Source organism: Stenella coeruleoalba (assembly GCF_951394435.1).
Source record: "Stenella coeruleoalba genome assembly, chromosome: 8".
Lineage (NCBI taxonomy): Eukaryota > Metazoa > Chordata > Mammalia > Artiodactyla > Delphinidae > Stenella > Stenella coeruleoalba.
In genome coordinates this window covers 47,196,029-47,216,710 of record NC_137154.1, presented here as the reverse complement: position 1 = coordinate 47,216,710, position 20,682 = coordinate 47,196,029, and the positions used below count along the sequence as shown (strand labels likewise).

Sequence of the window (20,682 nt, the reverse complement as noted above, 5' to 3'; positions counted from 1 at the left end):
CAGGATGCAAACACCTCAGATTAATACAGTCATATATCAATAGTTTAAATTTTCCCTATTCCACTTTTGTTAATGTATATTGTTCCAAATGACTATTATTCTGAGAAAACTAGAATGCCTACTATGTGTGTTGACTGTATATAGGGGCAAACTCATGTGGCCCTAGAGCTCTTGAGGATGGCCTAGAATGGAAGCATAATGAGTGAGACTAGCTTTCTGTAATAGGTGGAGATTTATTGACCATCCTTGAATGTCTACTACGTGCAGGCACTGGGCTAGCCTCATTACAAGCCAGGACATTCTTTATAAATAGATGATTGAGGATAATAGGGAACACCTGAATCTGATCACATTGTTTAGGGTGTACTGCACTGTGCATAGCACCAGTGTCTTGCCTGTGGTTAAGAAAACTATGGTCTGAGCCCTTATTATAGTCTATCCTGAAGACAGACAGTGTTAACATGAGATGGGTATTCATGGAGCCTGAAAGAAGGGAAATCAGAGAGCAGGTGTTTGCTACCCTGCCCAGCGTCATGAGCATTCTGCTTACTGGAACGGTGATGGGAGAATGCTTTGGTAGGTCTCTCCCCCACCTGGATGAGATGCCCCTGAGGATGATGCCTGACCTTTGTTGGCCATCAGAAAAGTTTGGCAGCAGAAGTTGGGAGGGGTGGATGTACATATCCCATATCACATATTACATTCACTAGAAGTGAATTGCCCCAGTCCCACATTAATACACCCACCTCTGTGTTTATATATCCTCCCGTTGAGTCTGGGACTCATTTCCTGTGAGCCTCGTCACAGCGAGCACCTTGACACGGTTGAGTTTCTGGGCCGACAGGGCTGAGGACCTGGACTCTTAGGGCACCTCCAGGACTCTGCTTGAGGAGCCAGACCCCCTCCCTGAAACAGAAACAGTTTTTTCATTGGCTCTTAAATCAAGCTTCAACAGGCATGAGGACCTCATTTCTTGCTTCTTACTTTTTGATCCTGTGCCCAGAATCTTAAGTGTAACATAGAAATTAACCCCAACAATTATGGTGTATGGACTAACTATAAGACATAGTTAACGTCCTTATGTATGAGCGGGTTTCAGCTTGAGTCTGAGCTTCAGACTTTTCCAGGGATGTTTGAACGGGTGGGATGGAATTAGCAGAAGTCTATTTGCTTAGGGCTGAAGAGACTCCCGAGGAAGAATTTATATCGGGGGAAGAATGATCCAGGTATAAAGAGTCTGAGGAGATGAAGAAAACTTAATCATCTTAAGGGGGCTATTCTGAGAACATCGTGGTGTCTTCCATTCTTTTTTCTTCCAACTAGAAAAAATGTAGTAAAATACACATAACATAAAACTTACCATCTTAGCCATTCCAAGCGTACAGTTCAGTGCTGTCAAATACATTTTTATTATCGTGCAACCATCACCACCATCCGTCTCCATAACTTTTTTCATCTTGCAGAACTGAAACTCTAACTCCCCATTCCTTCCTCTCCCCAGCCCCAGCAAGCACCTTTCTACTTTCTGTCTTTATGATTTTGACTATTCTAAATATCTATTATAAGTAGAGTCAAACAGTTTTGTCTTTTTTGACTGGCTTATTTCACTTAGTATAATGTCCCACAGTTTCATCTATGTTGTAGCATATGCTAGAGTTTCCTTCCTTTTAAAGGATGAATAATATTCCATTGTATGCATATACGACATTTTACCTAACCATTCATCCATCAATGGACACTTGGGCTGCTTTCATGTTTTAGCTATTATGAATAACGCTGCTATTGAAATGCCCAAGGTCGCGAGGCCCCTCCACAAGACCACCAGAGTCGAGAGTCAAAGCCAAACGGCAAGGGTGTTCGAACCTGGACCTCCGCGCACTCCTTGCCCGTGACGCTAAGAGGCCCTGGCGGAGATTAGTACAGCTCTTTTATAGACCGGTACAAATATAGTCGCCGATTGGTTGACTTTTAAACAAAGACACTAGTCGCCGATTGGTTGACTTTTAAACAGAGACACTAGTCGCCGATTGGTTGACTTTTAAACAAAGACGCTAGTCGCCGATTGGTTGACTTTTAAACAGAGACGCTAGTCGCCGATTGGTTGACTTTTAAACAGAGACACTAGTCGCCGTCTGATTGGTTGACTTTTAAACAGAGACACTAGTCGCCGATTGGTTGACTTTTAAACAAAGACGCTAGTCGCCGATTGGTTGACTTTTAAACAGAGACACTAGTCGCCGTCTGATTGGTTGGACGGTTGCGGGGGGGGGGGGGGGGGTCAGCAGGCGTAATTATAGAAGCGAGAGCGGCTGGTTAAGTTTCGGTCTCCTGAGGTTTTGTTTCTTAATTAGAAATACTTAAGGCGGGGCCATGGTCGCAAAAAGAAATAGTGCAAACAGGAGGACTGATACAACCCTAGCAGTGCTGCGGCCTCCACCAGCCCAACGGCAGGGCGTCGGGAGGCTGTGCGCCCAACTTCAGGCGGCGCTCCCAAATGTGGCAAGCCCAGCGCCGCGCCCTGGAATGGTCCTTTTTTCGGCCCTCCCCCTCCGGAAAGAACAGAAAAGAAATTCCAGGAAAAGCACAAATTGAATGCAGGGCGTCAACTCAGTCCTATTCTCACCAAACTAGAACATAGCCCCCTCATTCCCCCCTTTCTCATGAACCAGAGGAGCCAATCTTGGGTCCTCAAGGCTCCGTTTCTTCAATTTCTGAGGCCTCGCAGGGCTGATATTGTGTTCTTAATATCATTAGCTGGACTGTATTTATTCTTTCGCGAACAAAATTCATGACTTTACTGAGTATACAGGGGCCTATAGTGAGGAGGAGAAGGAGGCATAGTAGAGGGCCCAGGATGGGGAGGAGGAAGGGGAGCATCCCATGAAATCCTGACCAAAGGGGATTATCCGCTAATTCTTGCCGGCGGCGAGCTAGGTCTTCCTGGAGCTGGTGGATCTTATTTCTTACAATGCCTGATTTATTTGCATAGAAACAACATTTTTCTTTTAGGGCGAGGCATATCCCACCCTGTTCAGCTGTCAGTAAGTCTAAGCCCCTCCTATTCTGTAGGACCACCTCGGCCAGCGAATCTAATTGGTCCTGTAAGTCCTGAATGGTCCCAGAGAGAGTTTCTACATCTTCTATTAATTGCCTAGACAGCTGACTATAGGAGTGAAGGGAGACCCCAAGACCTGTACTCCCTGTGGCCACAGCTCCTGTAATTCCTAATCCTACCAGGAGGGGTAGGACTGTAATGGCTCGTTTGGTTCTGCCTGCCCAGAGGTCAAAGCTGGGAATGGGCAACGGGGTGTCTCCCGAGATCAGGTCTACATTGGGGAGAAGGGTGGCCAGGGTGCAGACCCCTGTCCAATTCGGGGGTAAATAGGTGTATGCTAGGTTACTTCCACAGACAAAGACAGTGGTATTAGGACTACAGAGGGAGGAGTTCACGGGGATATATTGACTACATCCAGTGGATGAAAGGATTCCCAAGTCAATACTGGCGTTAGAGAGGGAATCGTTCTTGACAAAGCATGAGGTATTAAAGGTGGTTGAAAATTTTGAAAATTGTATGGGGAACGGCTCGGGGAGTGAAGTAGGGTTACATCGTTCGCTGATATTTAAATTGGCGAAGGTGGGGATGGCTATAGGGCGGGGCGGTCCTTGAGGAAGGCAGAGCCAGCAATCCTGTGCTAAGTTGGGGTTGGTGGTATTCAAAAGCGCAAAAGTAGCTTCTAGTATGGACATGGTCTGGGAGTCCAATTCAGAGGGATCGACCTTAGGGAGAATTAGGGGGTGGTAGCTGAGCTGTGGGTACAGATGCCGATAGGCCTCTTCTATTTGTCTTCGGGTTTCTATCTGGCGCACTGCGTCCTGGGGCCCCCCACCGTCTGACATATGTGTGGGGGCCCTGGTATTCCAGCATACCGGGGTCCCGGGGGTGCCAGTGCATCCAGCCTGAAGGTATTTATTATCATCACTAATGGTGGGGCTTTTATTATTCTGTAGTATGGCTGTGAAATAAGTCTTGTTATTGGCCCCTATACATTGCTGGTAAGAGGAATAGCACATGCTATGCATTGATTCCTGGAAGGTAGAACAGGGGCAAGTAGCTCGAGGGGGAAGTGGCTTAGGCTTATGGTAGCATTGCCAGTTTTGAGAGGCCCCGGTAACCCTATATTCCTGAACAAGATACGCAGTTATGCCCCCGCAGTCCTGCATATGAGTATACCCTCGGGGAACAACAGGAGTCTCCATAGTACCTCCCCTGCACTCGCACGGTGCACCATATAGTAGTTGTATTAAAGTATTCTTATTGGGGGGAGGGCCGAATCCTCCCCTCGTGGCCCGAGGGTTGAGGGTTAGGACTATCATTAGGGCTATCAGCAGTACCTTGGTCATCATGGGGGAGGGTACGGCGCAAAGTCAGTTTGAGGGGATTGTTCTTACTCCGGTCAACAGTCCAGGTGACGTCAGCTTTAGTGGACTTGATGAGGTCAGAAAATGGGTCCACCGGCTTGACGTGCGTGTGATGGATCCAGGCAGCTATGCTGTCCACCTTAATGGCTGTCGGCGTTGTCAGGATGATCTGGTAAGGTCCTTTCCACCTGGGTTCTAGGGTCTCTTGTCGATGGCGTTTGACAAGGACCCAGTCACCTGGCCGGAGCTGGTGTGGAGTAGGTGGGGGTCCTGTTGCATATAGCTCTTTTAGTTTGGGCCAGATTGTCTCGTGTATCCGCTGTAAGGCTTGGAGGGAAGACAGGAGATTATTTTCTGGGTCCAATTGGATAAGGTTAGTCTTTAGATTAGGGATGATAGGAGGAGGCCTACCATGCATTATTTCATAGGGAGTAAATCCTAGCTTATAGGGGGAATTTCGCACCCTAAACAGAGCGTAGGGGAGTAGGACTACCCAGTTAGCGCCAGTCTCCATGGTCAATTTAGTCAAGGTCTCTTTTAGAGTTCTATTCATCCTTTCTACCTGTCCTGAACTCTGGGGGCGGTATGCACAATGTAATTTCCAATTAGCCCCAAGTATGGAAGCCAGATCCTGACTTACCTTAGAAACGAAGGCTGGCCCGTTGTCGGACCCTATCATAACTGGAAAGCCATACCTGGGCAGGATCTCTTCTAGTAGCTTCTTAGCTACTATTCGTGCAGTCTCATTCTTGGTTGGGAATGCCTCAGTCCAACCTGAAAAGGTATCTATAAACACCAGTAAATATTTATACCCATATTTGCCAGGCTTTACCTCCGTGAAGTCCACTTCCCAGTAGGCTCCAGGCTGGTTTCCTCTCTCCCGGATGCCAGTGGTTGGCGGGTGGGTGCTGGCATTATGGAGTTGGCAGACTGCACAGTCAGCAACCAGTCGTTCAGTCTTCTCGGAGACATTTTTAATTTTAAGTCCAGTCTGCCTGATGAGATCCTGTAGCCGTCGGGCGCCCAAGTGGGTGCTACGGTGGATCCGTTCAAGGACCAGGGTTCCTAGTCTCTCAGGAAGGAGGATATTGTTTTTAGCGTCCCGCCACCATCCGTCTCTAACCTGGGTTAGAGGAAGCTTGCTCATCCATCTGATGTCATCCTCCGAGTAGTCGGGTTGGGGCGGTAGTTCCCGGGGGCCTGGATCCGGCAGTTGCAGGGGAAGTAATGGTATTGGAGTGTGTGCCGCCTTTCGAGCCGTCTGGTCTGCCAAATTGTTGCCTCGGGTGACTGGATTCGTGGGTTTTTGATGCCCCGGGCAGTGTACAATGGCTAGCTTTTTGGGTTCCCATATGGCCGCTAGCAAGGCCAGGATTTCCTCTTTGTTCTTGATGTCTTTGCCCTCTGCTGTGAGTAGTCCCCGCTCTCGGTATATTGCCCCATGTATATGTGCGGTAGCGAAAGCATACCGGCTGTCTGTGTATATGGTAGCTTTTTGGCCTTTGCTCATCTTGAGAGCTTGGGTCAGGGCAATTAATTCAGCTTTTTGGGCTGAGGTCCCTGGGGGGAGAGTCTCTGCCCATATCACCTCAGTTTCTGATGTTACTGCTGCCCCCGCATACCTCTGACCTTGCTGGACAAAGCTGCTGCCGTCAGTGAACCATGTGACTTGTGCATCCGGTAGGGGCTGGTCACGTAGGTCTTCCCGAACCCCATGGATCTGGGCCAGTACCTCTGCACAGTCATGGAGTGGGGAGTCCAAATCTGGGTCAGGTAATAGGGAGGCAGGGTTTAATGCCCGCGGCGGAGTGTAGCTGATTCTGAGGGGATTTAACAGTAGACCCTGGTAGTGGACCAATCGAGCATTGCTCATCCATCGGTCGGGAGGCTGTTTGAGAACCCCGTCGATGGCGTGGGGGGTGGTGACATGTAACTCCTGCCCCATAGTTAGTTTGTCAGCATCCTTTACCATTAGGGCCGTGGCGGCGATCATCCGGAGGCAAGGAGGCCAGCCGGCAGCCACTGGGTCCAATTTTTTTGATAGGTAAGCAACAGGCCGGGCCCAAGGACCGAGGGGCTGGGTCAACACGGCCTTAGCTATGCCTTTGCTTTCATCTACAAAGAGGTGGAAGGGCTTGGAGACATCAGGGAGACCCAGGGCGGGTGCGGACAGCAAGGCAGTTTTGATCTGCTGAAATGACTGCTCAGCCTCTTCTGTCCATTCAAAGGGCGTCTGCTCTTTGGTGGCTAGGTATAGCGGTTTGGCCATTTCAGCAAATTTAGGTATCCATAAACGGCAGAACCCAGCCGACCCCAAAAATTCCCTCACCTGTCGAGGCGTGGTGGGTCTGGGGATGCGGAGGACGGTTTCCTTCCGTGCATCTGTGAGCCATCGTTGCCCCCCTTTCAATAGGTATCCCAGGTAAGTTACCTCAGGCCTGCAGATCTGTGCTTTCTTGGCAGAGGCTCGGTATCCCAGGGTGCCGAGAGTCCGTAGGAGGTTTCTGGTTCCCTGCAGGCAGGCTTCAGCGGTCTCAGCAGCTATTAAGAGATCATCAACATACTGCAGAAGGGTTACATTGGGGTTTTGTCTCCGGTACTCACTGAGATCCTCGTGTAGGGCCTCATCAAACAAGGTAGGCGAGTTTTTGAATCCTTGGGGAAGTCTGGTCCAGGTGAGTTGTCCGTTTATACCTCTCTCGGGATCTGACCATTCGAAGGCAAAGAGTTCTTGACTTTTGGGCGCCAAGGGTAAACTAAAAAAGGCATCTTTGAGGTCCAGCACAGTATACCATTGTTTTTTTCTGGACAAAGGGCGCTCAAAAGAGTATATGGATTGGGCACAGTAGGATGGATGTCTATGACCCGTCTGTTAACTTCCCTCAGGTCCTGCACTGGGCGGTAGTCTTTACTGTTAGGTTTGCGGACTGGCAGCAGGGGTGTATTCCAGGCCGACTGGCAGGGACGCAGTATCCCCAGGTCAAGAAGCCGGCGAATATGAGGAGTGATACCAGTCTTGGCCTCTAGGGGCATGGGATACTGTCGGACACGTGCAGGATCTGCCCCCGGTTTGATCTCTATGAATAGGGCTGGGCGGTGTTTGGCTAGTCCCATCCCCCGTTTCTGCCCATGCTTCGGGGAACTGCTGAAGCCATAACTCTATATCTTGATTTTGGGAGGGTGGTTCCTGGTGAAGTCGGTACTCATCTTCCAAGTTCAGGGTGAGCACAGATATGGGTTGGTCGTGAGGGTCTGTTACGATTGGCCCCTCTGGCCGAAAATGAATTTGTGCTCCCATTTTAGTGAGTAAGTCTCTCCCCAGTAAGGGGCAAGGGCTATCGGGAATGACCAGAAAGGTATGGGTTACCCTTCCCGTGCCCAAGTCCACAGTTCTCTGAGTGGTCCAAAGGTAACGTTTAACTCCCGTAGCTCCCTGGACCCAGGAGGATTTGTTAGAAATTTTCCCGTGGGGCTTAACCAAGACCGAATGCTGTGCCCCTGTATCCACCAGGAATTGGACTGGTTTCCCCTCCACTCGTAGGGTTACCCTGGGTTCGGGGAGGGGGTCCGAACCCCGTCCCCCCTACTTTGTATCATGTGTAAACAGGACTGGGGTGGCGTTCGGTTGCCATTGCCCCTGGTTGGGGCGAGGCTGCCTTTTCTTGGGGCATTCCCGAGCCCAGTGGCCCTTTTCCTTGCAATAGGCACATTGATCTCTATCCAATGGTCGCCTGGAAGGTCGAGTGGCTGGGGGGCCCTCTTGGTCTTTCTGAACAATGGCGGCCAAGACTTTAGTCATTTTCTCAGTGGCTTTAAGTTGTTTATCCTCTGGGGCGTCCCGGTTATTAAAGACGCGCTGGGCGATACGGAGTAAGTCCTGTATCTGTTTGCCCTCCAGATCTTCTAACTTCTGGAGTTTCTTTTTAATATCAGGGGCTGCCTGGTTAACGAAGGACATTACAATGGCGGCCTGATTTTCGGGGGCCTCTGGATCCATAGGGGTATACTGCCTAAAGGCTTCCATTAATCTTTCTAAATAAGAGGAGGGAGTTTCTGTTTTACCTTGCATGATTGAATATACCTTGGCCAAATTAGTGGGCTTGCGCGCGGCAGCCCGGAGACCCGCCATTAGAGTCTGGCGATAAATGAGCAGTCGTCCCCTACCTTCTCCGGTGTTATAGTCCCAATCATCCTGCGGGGGGCGAGTTAAGGGAAAGGCTGCATTGATGAGGTCAGGGTTAGCGGTGGGTTGACCATCATCTCCAGGAACCAGTTTTCTCGCCTCCAGCTGGATTCGCTCCCGTTCTTCGGTAGTGAATAGGATCCGGAGGAGCTGTTGGCAGTCATCCCAGGTGGGCTGATGAGTGAACATAACGCTATCTAGAAGAGCTATCAAGTCTTTAGGATTATCAGAAAAACGGGCATTCTGGGTTTTCCAATTATATAGGTCACTGGTAGAAAATGGCCAATACTGGAGTCGGGGGTTCCCTGTCTCATCGGGAGGGCCTATTTCTCGCAGGGGTAGGGCTCTGGTAGAATCAGGATGGCGGAACCCTGGGTCGCGCTGAGTGCGTCCGCGAGTGCGCCCAGCCGGCCCCTGGGAATTATTTTCATTGGGCAGGGGGACCGGTAGTGCCTCTGCCTCTCGGTCCTCCGGTTCTGGCCTGGGTGGCCCTCCGGGAGGGGCTGCAGGAGGTTCTACCAAGGGGAGAGGAGCAGAGCCAGGAGCAGGAAGGGGGACTGGTTGTGGGGCCACAGGAGGAGATTGATATGGGGGGGGGGTCTAGGAGAAGGAGGTCTTGGCTGTCAGAGAGTATGGGTGCAGTTCGGGTCTGAGGCTTGGGAGGTTTAGTTGGTCGGGCCGCAAGGATCTTATATGACCCTGATGACAAAAAGGGGGTCATCCAGGGAGGAGGGTTTTCTACCAGGTCCTGCCATACCAGGATGTAGGGGATCTGGTCCGGATGGCCTTCTTTTCCTGGCAAGAAAACTCTAGATTTAACTTTTAGGATTATAGGAAGACAAAAGGTACCCTCGGTGGACCAGCCAACCCCGAAAGTTGGCCATTCAGAGCGGCAGAAGGTAATTAGTTTTCTTCTCCAGATATCCAGACTGAAGTTGTGTCCTCGGGACTTTACATCCCCGAAATTAGCGAGAAGGAGGGAGAGGGGGGTACTCTGTGCTTGGCCCATGTCTAGGTCCTGTAAGAGATTGATTAGAAAAGGTTACTCTGAAAACAAAAGTGATTAAGAGCAGTCCCAATAGCGGAGTCTGTAAAAGGAGGAAGGGGAGGTTATCGCGTGCGTGCTTCAGATGGGCTGCCAGCCCCAGATGGGTCGTGGTGGACGTCTCCAACCACACCCGACTAGGTGTCCTATAGCGCGTCCGCCAGGACTGTCCTAGTCCCCAAAACAGAAGGTACCCTGAGCCGGCTTACTTACCGATCGGTTGTCAGCGATGACCCGTTGACCTGATGTCTGGTGGGCTTGGGGGCATCCCGGACGAGCCCCCAAATGAAATGCCCAAGGTCGCGAGGCCCCTCCACAAGACCACCAGAGTCGAGAGTCAAAGCCAAACGGCAAGGGTCATTTATTGCAGGTTCGAACCTGGACCTCCGCGCACTCCTTGCCCGTGACGCTAAGAGGCCCTGGCGGAGATTAGTACAGCTCTTTTATAGACCGGTACAAATATAGTCGCCGATTGGTTGACTTTTAAACAAAGACACTAGTCGCCGATTGGTTGACTTTTAAACAGAGACACTAGTCGCCGATTGGTTGACTTTTAAACAAAGACGCTAGTCGCCGATTGGTTGACTTTTAAACAGAGACGCTAGTCGCCGATTGGTTGACTTTTAAACAGAGACACTAGTCGCCGTCTGATTGGTTGACTTTTAAACAGAGACACTAGTCGCCGATTGGTTGACTTTTAAACAAAGACGCTAGTCGCCGATTGGTTGACTTTTAAACAGAGACACTAGTCGCCGTCTGATTGGTTGGACGGTTGCGGGGGGGGGGGGGGGTCAGCAGGCGTAATTATAGAAGCGAGAGCGGCTGGTTAAGTTTCGGTCTCCTGAGGTTTTGTTTCTTAATTAGAAATACTTAAGGCGGGGCCATGGTCGCAAAAAGAAATAGTGCAAACAGGAGGACTGATACAACCCTAGCAGTGCTGCGGCCTCCACCAGCCCAACGGCAGGGCGTCGGGAGGCTGTGCGCCCAACTTCAGGCGGCGCTCCCAAATGTGGCAAGCCCAGCGCCGCGCCCTGGAATGGTCCTTTTTTCGGCCCTCCCCCTCCGGAAAGAACAGAAAAGAAATTCCAGGAAAAGCACAAATTGAATGCAGGGCGTCAACTCAGTCCTATTCTCACCAAACTAGAACATAGCCCCCTCACTATGCATGTGGTTGTACAAATATCCCTTCATTGTCTCCCATTATTGACTCTGCTAGACTCATCCCAGAGAAAGCAAGGGTGAAGTCCTTAAACCAGAACTGAAAGAAGAATTTCACTCAAGTCCCTATTAAACAGCAGGATCCAAGCAGTGCTCATGGAGGGTGGCACAAAGCAGAGAGACGTTCTCCCTCCTTTCACCAAGGAAATGACACCACTGGGGCTCCACTAACTCAGTGGAGAAGAGTGGGGACACAGAGGAGTGTGGTGGCAGTGGCCCTGAGGGCTGGTAACTGAGCAGGGAAATGCAGTTCCTGGTAGATCTAGGTTGGGAGGTGGAAGAACCACACTGCCTGATGGGAGCAGACTTGTGATGATCCAGAAAAGGAAAGGATAGGAGGATATTTCTGCTGGGGTCCAGGAGGGTTGGGCACTTGTAACAGCTGATTATGCCAGAGGCTGCTCTCTGCAAACTGATAAGGACCCCTGATGAGAATTAAAGGTTTGTGGGTCATCAATCTTGATATGCAAGCTGTAGATTAATCTTGTGATATATTTTGTCTGCTAATTTAACTTTAATGTATGTTAATAAGTCTGGTGAGAACTGAGGAGCAATAAAGAATGCATGATTCTTCCCCAAACAGGATGAACTAAATCTTTTGAAGCCATAGAATTGCCTGCCCTACCCCATACTGCAACCAGTAGTGATTCAATTCCAGAAGCAAGGAAAAAGGAAACCAAACCCCTGAAAATATAAGGGGAGGATGCTTTTCCTTATCTGGAGTACAACGTTTCTGAAAATCCAAAGGAAGCTTTTTTAGAAAGGACTATTCAATTCTCAAAAGATGGTTCTTGAAATTATCTACAGGGGGTCTCTGAGGATCCCGAAGGTTCTAACCTCCCATGGTCACAGCAGCTCCACCAGGGGCCCTTTTGTCAAGCCACCAGGTGACAACCAGAACCTTTCCCACAGGCTGCCAGCTGCCCAGTCCCCCAGGAGTGCTGCCAAAGAGGAGAGAGATGGTGGGTGGAGAACTTACCCAGAAGGAATCCTTGCCTCCCCCAGAAGGGAAGCCAGCACCAGTGCCCTCCAGCGCATCTGTGGAGCGAGGGACGCACAACACACCTAGCAGGCTTCAGAGGCAAAGATGGAGACGTTAAGCTGCAGAAACTTGTTGGACATCTCTCCACCTTGAAGGCAAGGAATCGCTTTTGTTAAAGTCAATTAATGTCTAGGAAAAAAAGCAGAATATATTTTCAGGGGATATTTGTGCATTTTATCCATAAAGACAAAGGGAAAGAGGATTCTACTATGCGGATTAGAAGGTATGTGATGTTTCTCGGCAAGCTGTCAAAGAAAATTATATTACCCGAAACATTTATAAGAAGTGATGGCTATGAGAAAAAACAGTCCCCTGGAAGACTGACGCTGAGAAGTAAACGGTTATTAGGGTCATGCTAGCGTATGAGTATCTACGTCCTTGACTCCTGCACCCAGAAGCATCAGCAGCCCAGAGACTAGCCACTGTACTTCGGGACCATCCTTCTGAAAAGGAAATCTATCTCTGTTGTTGCCTCTTTGTCACCTCCTGTTTATTCTCCTTCTTTAGCCATCAGACCACGGAATCCTGACTTACTGAGGTTACCCACAACATGCCAATGGCCAAATCAAAAGGCCTCTTTTCCCATTCTTATAGGACTAGATTTTGTGCAGCATTTCACATTATTGACTACCCTTCTTCCTGAAACCTAAGCTCTCTCCCCAGCTTCCATGCTCTGTCCTGCTTCTCCCCCTGCCCTTCTGCTCATTCCTTTCAACTTCTTTCCTCAGGTTCTCCTGTCCCTTTGCTCCTTTTCCTCCTAAAATAGCCTTTCTCAAGGCTGCAACCCTCACCCATACTTGCTACCTCTCAAATCACATCATCCTTGGCTGCTTTCTTAATCCCTAGACAACTGTAGCTGGACATCCCACAGGTACCTCCAAAATTACCAAACACAAACTTAATTCATCTTCACCCCTCACACCCTCCCTATATCTGCTACTGCTATGATATTCCCTTTCTGGTTCTTTTCTTTCCTCCATTTTAAGCATTATTGGTCATCCAACCTTTTTTTTCTTTCTTTCTTTTTTTATTGGTCATCAAATCTTATTGGGTCTGTAGAAACAATGTTTTGGGAAATTACTTTTTCCTCCTTGTCACTCTTGTAGTCCTCATCATATTTTATTTGGGCTCTTATATCTATGCATCTCCTCAACTGCCAGATTAATTTTTCTTTAGTACAGGTTTTCTTTTCTGCCTCCTCTGCACGCGAAGGGCAATAGTTCCCATCACTGGGCTATAAGATAGAGTCTAACCTTAGTGTTACCGAACCCAGGTCTGGCTGCTCACCGCTTGAAAGCCAATTCTCGACGGACAAGTGTTGGTAGGAAAGGAAAGCCTGCTTTATTTCAGAGGCTGGCAACAGGGGGAGAGGGTGGACTCCTGTCTGAGAACCAACTCCCAATTGCTGCTCAGGGGACAGGGGCTTTTAAAGGGGAGTTTCAGGGTTGTAGGTGGAGGGAGGGAGCAGAACAGCACAGTCAGCTCTGACAGGCATCCTCAAATCAGTAATGTGGTGGTCTGATCAGCGCCATCTTGGTTGTTTTAAGTACGTTAACCTTTAGCTCCAGGGTTTGTTCCCATTTCTCTGAGGTCAGTTCTCGGAATTGTGTGAGCGGAGCAGCTTATGTCACAGCTTCAATTTGGTCATCATGTCGTCAACCTCCTCCACCTGGCAGGGTCTTCGGTGTCTGCAAAACAGTTAACAGGATGTGGCTCAGAATATTATCTATAGCCCTTAAGGAGGAACTAAAGGTCCTTGACTATGCTTAATGATTAAACTATTATTATTTGGTCTCCTTTGACTGTTTTCCTTTGTTTCTGCATTTTCTCACTTCTCTGATTAAACTTATTCTTTGTCTAAAGTTTTTCCACAGACAAAAGGCAGGCTGAGGACATACCGGGGGAGGCAAGGACCATAGGGTCCTGCTCTGTTTCATTAGCACCAAAATAAGACCCTTCACAACTGGGACTCAGGCTGTAATTTTAAATAAACTCCCCTCAATTCCCCCTGTCAAAGCACCCACCACATAGAACTGCCACCTTTGCCCTGACTATCCCTCTGCTTAGCCTTTCAAATCCTTAGTTCATGTCAAACCCTCTGAATGGAATGCCTTCCCTTCTCTGTCTCCCTGAAAAACTTCTGATTCTTTTAAGGCCCAGCCTACATGTCTAATCCTTAGTTAAGCCTTCCCTCATACTCCTAGGAAGTCACTCCCTTCTCTGTGTTCCCTCTGAACATACTGCTCCCATCTGTTACAGCGTTTATCACCTTGTTCTGGGGACGGTTACACACAGTTCATAAATTCTACGCTAGAAATCACAGATTGGGTTGTATTTGCTTCTGCATTCCCAGAGCCTGAGAGTGTGGCAAGAAGATGGCGCGCAAAGAAGACCTGCACGTGACCATGTGAAAGAATGAATGACACGAGGGATCAGTCTCAGGGCAGGAAGGGTGGCTTCGCACCGGAGCGGTGCGGAATTAGTCCCAAAGTGGGGACAGTGCAGAGATGACTGTGCTTAAGCCGCGTCAAGCACAGGCTCCGTCTCGGCAGTTGTGGGACTCTGTCACTTCGACTTTGCAAGCCTCAGTTTCTTTTCTTTTCGTGAACGTGGGGTAAGTGTCCTCGCCTGTTCACACCACAGGGGCAGTGTGAGAACCACTGAGAGAGGTGTGTAAGTAAGGAGTCTGTGAAGGGCTGCAGGGATGGAAGTTTCCCAGGACCCTAGTGTGAGGGCTGATCGCAGACCTGGATGAGGGCGCCCATCCTGTGGCTGTGACCACAAAGGTGCCAATTCAAGTGAAGCGGGTCCACCAGTTGCGGCGTTGCCAAGTCATAATCCACAGTGGTGCTGCGGGAGCTAGGGTGGCTTACGAGGTGCGTGATGGACCTTTTCTCGTAAGACAAAAAGAGCGTAAAATAGACCCACTGAAGAAGGGAGGCTCGTGGAGCTTGGGTGCTTGAATTCTCCCCAGAAAGGAAACAACTGCAAGTGTGGGTACCTGGTCACCATGTGGGATGGTGTGGGACCCCCCCTTGTGTTGTAAGTGCCCGCATGGCTCCAGGTGGACGAGGGTGTGAGAGAGGGTTTCCTAAATGACTGTTGCTCATTCTACAGTCCTGCAGGGCTAGGAACGGGAAAAGCTGACCTATGGGCAACAGAAGGTTCCCAGGAGAAGAAGAGGACCTCCATTGTGAAGCTAGACACAATTGACAGACCTGGAGTTGGCTCTTCAATCCTCCCTATTTCTCTCTTTATAAAGGGAAAGAAAATCCAGTCCAAATCCTGTATTCTTCACCAGAAACATCTATGACCAAACCCAGGTCAGCACCATGGGAACCACATGATCTAGTGGGGCTGTGGCACTCAGAGCGAATGCTGGTGGCCAGGAGAGGAGGGAAGCTCTGAGGTCTCTTACCTGAGGGGAGCCTTTGGCCAAATCATAGATGTTTGCATTCACCAACCAGGCAACTAGAAAGTAAGAAGAAAAGAAATCGAAGGTATGGCCTCATTCAAAAATATGGGGTTGGGAAGTGGCTCTCCAAGGACCCCTGGAATCAGAGGGAAAGCAAGGCCGCCATCTTGACCATCACAGTGAAGGCAATAACCGGCCCTTCCAGCAGCTCAGTGAGGCTCTAGAGAACGCTGTCTCTTCTATGTATGTAGATGTTCCTACGGCTCAGAAACATGACGCAGTCTGTCTGACACCACTTCATGAGTTAAGAGCTCTAAGAGGGGAGACCTTCAAGATGGAGGAGGAATAAGACGTGGAGATCACCTTCCTCCCCACAAATACATCAGAAATACATCTACACGTGGAACAACTCCTACAGAACACCTACTGAACGCTGGCAGAAGACCTCAGACCTCCCAAAAGGCAAGAAACTCCCCACGTACCTGGGTAGGGCAGAAGAAAAAAGAAAAAACAGAGACAAAAGAATAGGGACATGACCTGCCCATCTGGGAGGGAGCTGTGAAGGAGGAAAGGTTTCCACACCCTAGGAAGCCCCTTCATGGGCGGAGACTGTGGGTGGCAGAGGGGCCACCAGCATGCTCCAGTGCTGGATGCTCCATGCCAAACAACTAGCAAGACAGGACCACATTAGCAAAGAGGCTACCTAAAATCATAATAAGTTCACAGACACCCCGAAACACACCACCAGACGAGGTCCTGCCCACCAGAAAGACAAGATCCAGCCTCATCCACCAGAACACAGGCACCAGTCCCCTCCACCAGGAAACCTCCACAACCCACTGAACCAACCTTAGTCACTGGGGGCAGACACCAAAAGCAACAGGAACTACGAACTGCAGCCTGTGAAAAGGAGACCCCAAACAGTAACTTAAGTGAAATGAGAAGACAGAGAAACAAACAGCAGATGAAGGAACAAGGTAAAAACCCACCAGACCAAACAAATGAAGAGGAAATAGGCAGTCTACCGGAAAAAGAATTCAGAGTAATGATAGTAAAGATGAACCAAAATCATGGAAATAGAATGGAGAAAATATAAGAAATGTTTAACATGGACCTAGAAGAACTAAAGAGCAAACAAACAATGATGAACAACACAATAAATGAAATTTAAAATTCTCTAGAAGGAATCAACAGCAGAATAACGAAGGCAGAAGAATGGATAAGTGACCTGGAAGATAAAAGAGTGGAAATAACTACCACAGAGCAGAATAAAGAAAAAAGAATGAAAAGAATTGAGGACAGTCTCAGAGACCTCTGGGATAACATTAAACGCACCAACATTTGAATTATAGGGGTCCCAGAAGAAGAAGAGAAAAAGAAAGGGACTGAGAAAATATTTGAAGAGATTATAGTTGAAAACTTCCCTAACAGGGTAAAGGAAATAGTCAATCAAGTCAGGCAAGCGCAGAGAAACCCATACAAGATAAATACAAGGAGAAACATGTCAAGACACATATTAATCAAACTATCAAAAATTAAATACAAAGACAAAATATTAAAAGAAGCAAGGGAAAAACAACAAATAACATACAAGGGAATCCCCATAACGTTAACACCTGATCTTTCAGCAGAAACTCTGCAAGCCAGAAGGGACTGGCAGGACATATTTAAAGTGATTAAAGGGAAAAAACCTACAACCAAGATTACTCTACCCAGCAAGGATCTCACTCAGATTCGACGTAAAAAATTAAAAACTTTACAGACAAGCAAAAGCTAAGAGAACTCAGCACCACCAAACCAGCTTTACAACAAATGCTAAAGGAACTTCTCTAGGCAGGAAACACAAGAGAAGGAAAAGACCTACAATAATAAACCCAAAACAATTAAGAAAATGGTAATAGGAACATACATATCAATAATTACCTTAAATGTAAGTGGATTAAATGCTCCAACCAAAAGACACAGACTGGCTGAATGGATACAAAAACAAGACCTGTATATATGCTGTCTACAAGAGACCCACTTCAGACCTAGGGACACGTACAGACTGAAAGGGAGGGGATGGAAAAAGATATTCCATGCAAACGGAAATCAAAAGAAAGCTGGAGTAGCAATTCTCATATCAGACAAAATAGACTTTAAAACAAAGACTATTACAAGAGACAAAGAAGGACACTATATGATGATCAAGGGATCAATCCAAGAAGAAGATATAACAATTGTAAATATTTATGCACCCAACATAGGAGCACCTCAATACATAAGGCAAATACTAACAGCCATAAAAGGGGAAATTGACAGTAACACAATCATAGTAGGGGACTTTAACACCCCACTTTCACCAATGCACAGATCATCCAAAATGAAAATATGTAAGGAAACACAAGCTTTAAATGATACATTAAACATTATGGACTTAATTGATACTGATGGGACATTCCATCCAGAAACAACAGAATACCCTTTCTTCTCAAGTGCTCATGCAACATTCTCCAGGATAGATCATATCTTGGGTCACAAATCAAGCCTTAGTAAATTTAAGAAAACTGAAATCATATCAAGTATCTTATCCGACCACAGCGCTATGAGACTAGATACCAATTACCAGAAAAAATCTGTAAAAAATACAAACACATGGATGCTAAACAATACACTACTAAATAACCAAGAGATCACTGAAGAAATCAAAGAGGAAATCAAAAAAGAACTATAAAAAAGTGACAATGAAAACACGACCACCCAAAACCTAAGGGATGCAGCAAAAGCAGTTCTAAGAGGGAAGTTTATAACAATACAATCGTACCTCAAAAAACAAGAAACATCTCATATAAACAACCTAAACTTACACCTAAAGCAATTAGAAAAAGAAGAACAAAAAACCCCAAAGTTAGCAGAAGGAAAGAAATCATAAAGATCAGATCAGAAATAAATGAAGGAAACAATAACAAAGATCAATAAAACTAAAAGCTGGTTCTTTGAGAAGATAAACAAAATTGATGAACCATTAGCCAGACTCATTAAGAAAAAAAGGGAGAAGACTCAAATCAATAGAATTAGAAATGAAAAAGGGGAAGTAACAACTTACACTGCAGAAATACAAAGGATAATGAGAGGTTACTACAATCAACTATATGTCAATAAAATGGGCAACCTGGAAGAAATGGACAAATTCTTACAAAAGCACAACCTTCTGAGACTGTACCAGGAAGAAATAGAAAATATAAACAGACCAATCACAAGCACTGAAATTGAAACTGTGATTAAAAATCTTCCAACAAACAAAAGCCCAGGACCAGATGGATTCACAGGTGAATTCTATCAAATATTTAGAGAAGAGCTAACACCTACCCTTCTCAAACACTTCCAAAATATAGCAGAGGGAGGAACACTCTCAAACTCATTCTACGAGGCCACCATCACCCTGATACCAAAACCAGAAAAAGATGTCACAAGAAAGAAAACTACAGGCCAACATCACTTATGAATATAAAATCCTCAACAAAATACTAGCAAACAGAATCCAACAGCACATTAAAAGGATCATACACCATGATCAAGTGGGGTTTATCCCAGGAATGCAAGATTCTTCAATATATGTAAATCAATCAATGTGATACACCATATTAACAAATTGAAGGAGAAAAACCATATGATCATCTCAACAGATGCAGTAAAAGTTTTTGACAAAATTCAACACCCACTTATGATAAAAACCCTCCATAAAGTAGGCACAGAGGGAACTTATCTCAATATAATAAAGGCTATATCTGACAAAGCCATAGCCAACATCATCCTCAATGGTGAAAAACTGAAATCATTTCCTCTAAGATCAGGAACAAGTCAAGGTTGTCCACTCTCACAACTATTATTCAACATAGTGTTGGAAGTTTCAGCCACAGCAATCAGACAAGAAAAGGAAATAAAAGGAATTCGAACCGGAAAAGAAGAAGTAAAGCTGTCACCGTTTGCAGATGACATGATACTATACATAGAGAATCCTAAAGATGTTACCAGACAACTACTAGAGCTAATCAATGAATTTGGTAAAGTAGCAGGATACAAAATTAATGCACAGAAAACACTTGCATTCCTATACACTAATGATAAAAATCTGAAAGAGAAATTAAGGAAACACTCCCATTTACCATTGCAAGAAAAAGAATAAAATACCTAGGAATAAACCTATCTAAGGAGACAAAAGACCTGTATGCAAAAAACTATAAGACACTGATGAAAGAAATTAAAGATGATACAGATAGATGGAGAGGTATACCATATTCATGGATTGGAAGAATCAACACTGTGAAAATGACTATACTACCGAAAGCAAACTACAGATTCAATGTAATCCCTATCAAAGTACCAATGGCATGTTTCACAAAACTAGCACAAAAAATTTCACAATTTGTATGGAAACACAGAAGACCCCGAATAGCCAAAGCAATCTTGAGAAAGAAAAACAGAGCTAGAGGAATCAGGCTCCCTGGCTTCAGACTACACTACAAAGCTACAGTAATCAAGACAGTATGGTACTGGCACAAAAACAGAAATATAGCTCAATGGAACAGGATAGAAAGCCCAGAGATAAACCCATGCATATATGGTCACCTTATTTTTGATAAAGGAGGCAAGAATATACAGTGGAGAAAAGACAGTCTCTTCAATAAGTGGTGCTGGGAAAACTGGACAGCTACATGTAAACGAATGAAATTAGAACACTCCCTAACACCATGCCCCAAAATAAACTCAAAATGGATTAAAGACCTAAATGTAAGGCCAGACCCTATAAAATTCTTAGAGGAAAACATAGGCAGAACACTCTATGACATATATCACAGCAGGATCCTTTTTGACCCACCTCCTAGACAAATGGAAATAAAAACAAAAATAAATGGGACCTAATGAAACTTAAAAGCTTTTGCACAGCAAAGGAAAACATAAATAAGAAAAGACAACCCTCAGAATGGGAGAAAATATCTACAAATGAAGCAACTGACAACGGATTAATCTCCAAAATCTACAAGCAGCTCATGCAACTCAATATCAAAAAACAAACAAACCAATCCAAAAATGGGCAGAAGATCTAAATAGACATTTTTCTAAAGAAGATATACAGATTGCCAACAAACACATGAAAGGATGCTCAACATCACTAATCGTTAGAGAAATGCAAATCAAAGCTACAATGAGGTATCACCTCACACCAGTCAGAATGGCCACCATCAAAAAAATCTGCAAACAATAAATGCTGGAGAGGGTGTGGACAAAAGGGAACCCTCTTGCACTGTGGGTGAGAATGTAAATTGATACAGCCACTATGGAGAACAGTATGGAGGTTCCTTAAAAAACTAAAAATAGAA

At 46.5% G+C, this 20,682-nt stretch overlaps 3 protein-coding genes across 10 annotated transcripts in view; all 3 read right to left on the bottom strand.

The window, feature by feature from the left end:
* OVCH2 (ovochymase 2) overlaps positions 1-20,682 on the bottom strand; it is a 200,445-nt gene that overhangs the window by 15,314 nt on the left and 164,449 nt on the right. For 7 of the 8 annotated variants that reach the window (XM_079930577.1, XM_079930582.1, XM_079930583.1 and 4 more), the window contains 4 exons: positions 15,326-15,378; positions 13,464-13,595; positions 11,845-11,995; positions 747-906 (listed from right to left, as the gene is read on the bottom strand). The gene's annotated coding sequence lies outside the window, so the exon portion shown is untranslated. The remainder of the gene's footprint in view (positions 1-746; positions 907-11,844; positions 11,996-13,463; positions 13,596-15,325; positions 15,379-20,682) is intronic. The other variant, XM_079930580.1, reaches the window with a different exon arrangement.
* On the bottom strand, positions 2,277-6,688 carry LOC307190170 (protein NYNRIN-like; the record flags this gene model as incomplete). Its single annotated transcript, XM_079929191.1, has 2 exons — positions 2,277-4,746; positions 5,060-6,688. 2 exons carry the CDS (start codon positions 6,686-6,688, stop codon positions 4,708-4,710), a joined length of 1,668 nt encoding a protein of 555 aa, XP_079785317.1. The 3' UTR covers positions 2,277-4,707.
* Positions 2,689-4,257, bottom strand: LOC307190387 (syncytin-1-like; the record flags this gene model as incomplete). Its single annotated transcript, XM_079929554.1, has 1 exon — positions 2,689-4,257. One exon carries the CDS (start codon positions 4,255-4,257, stop codon positions 2,689-2,691), a length of 1,569 nt encoding a protein of 522 aa, XP_079785680.1.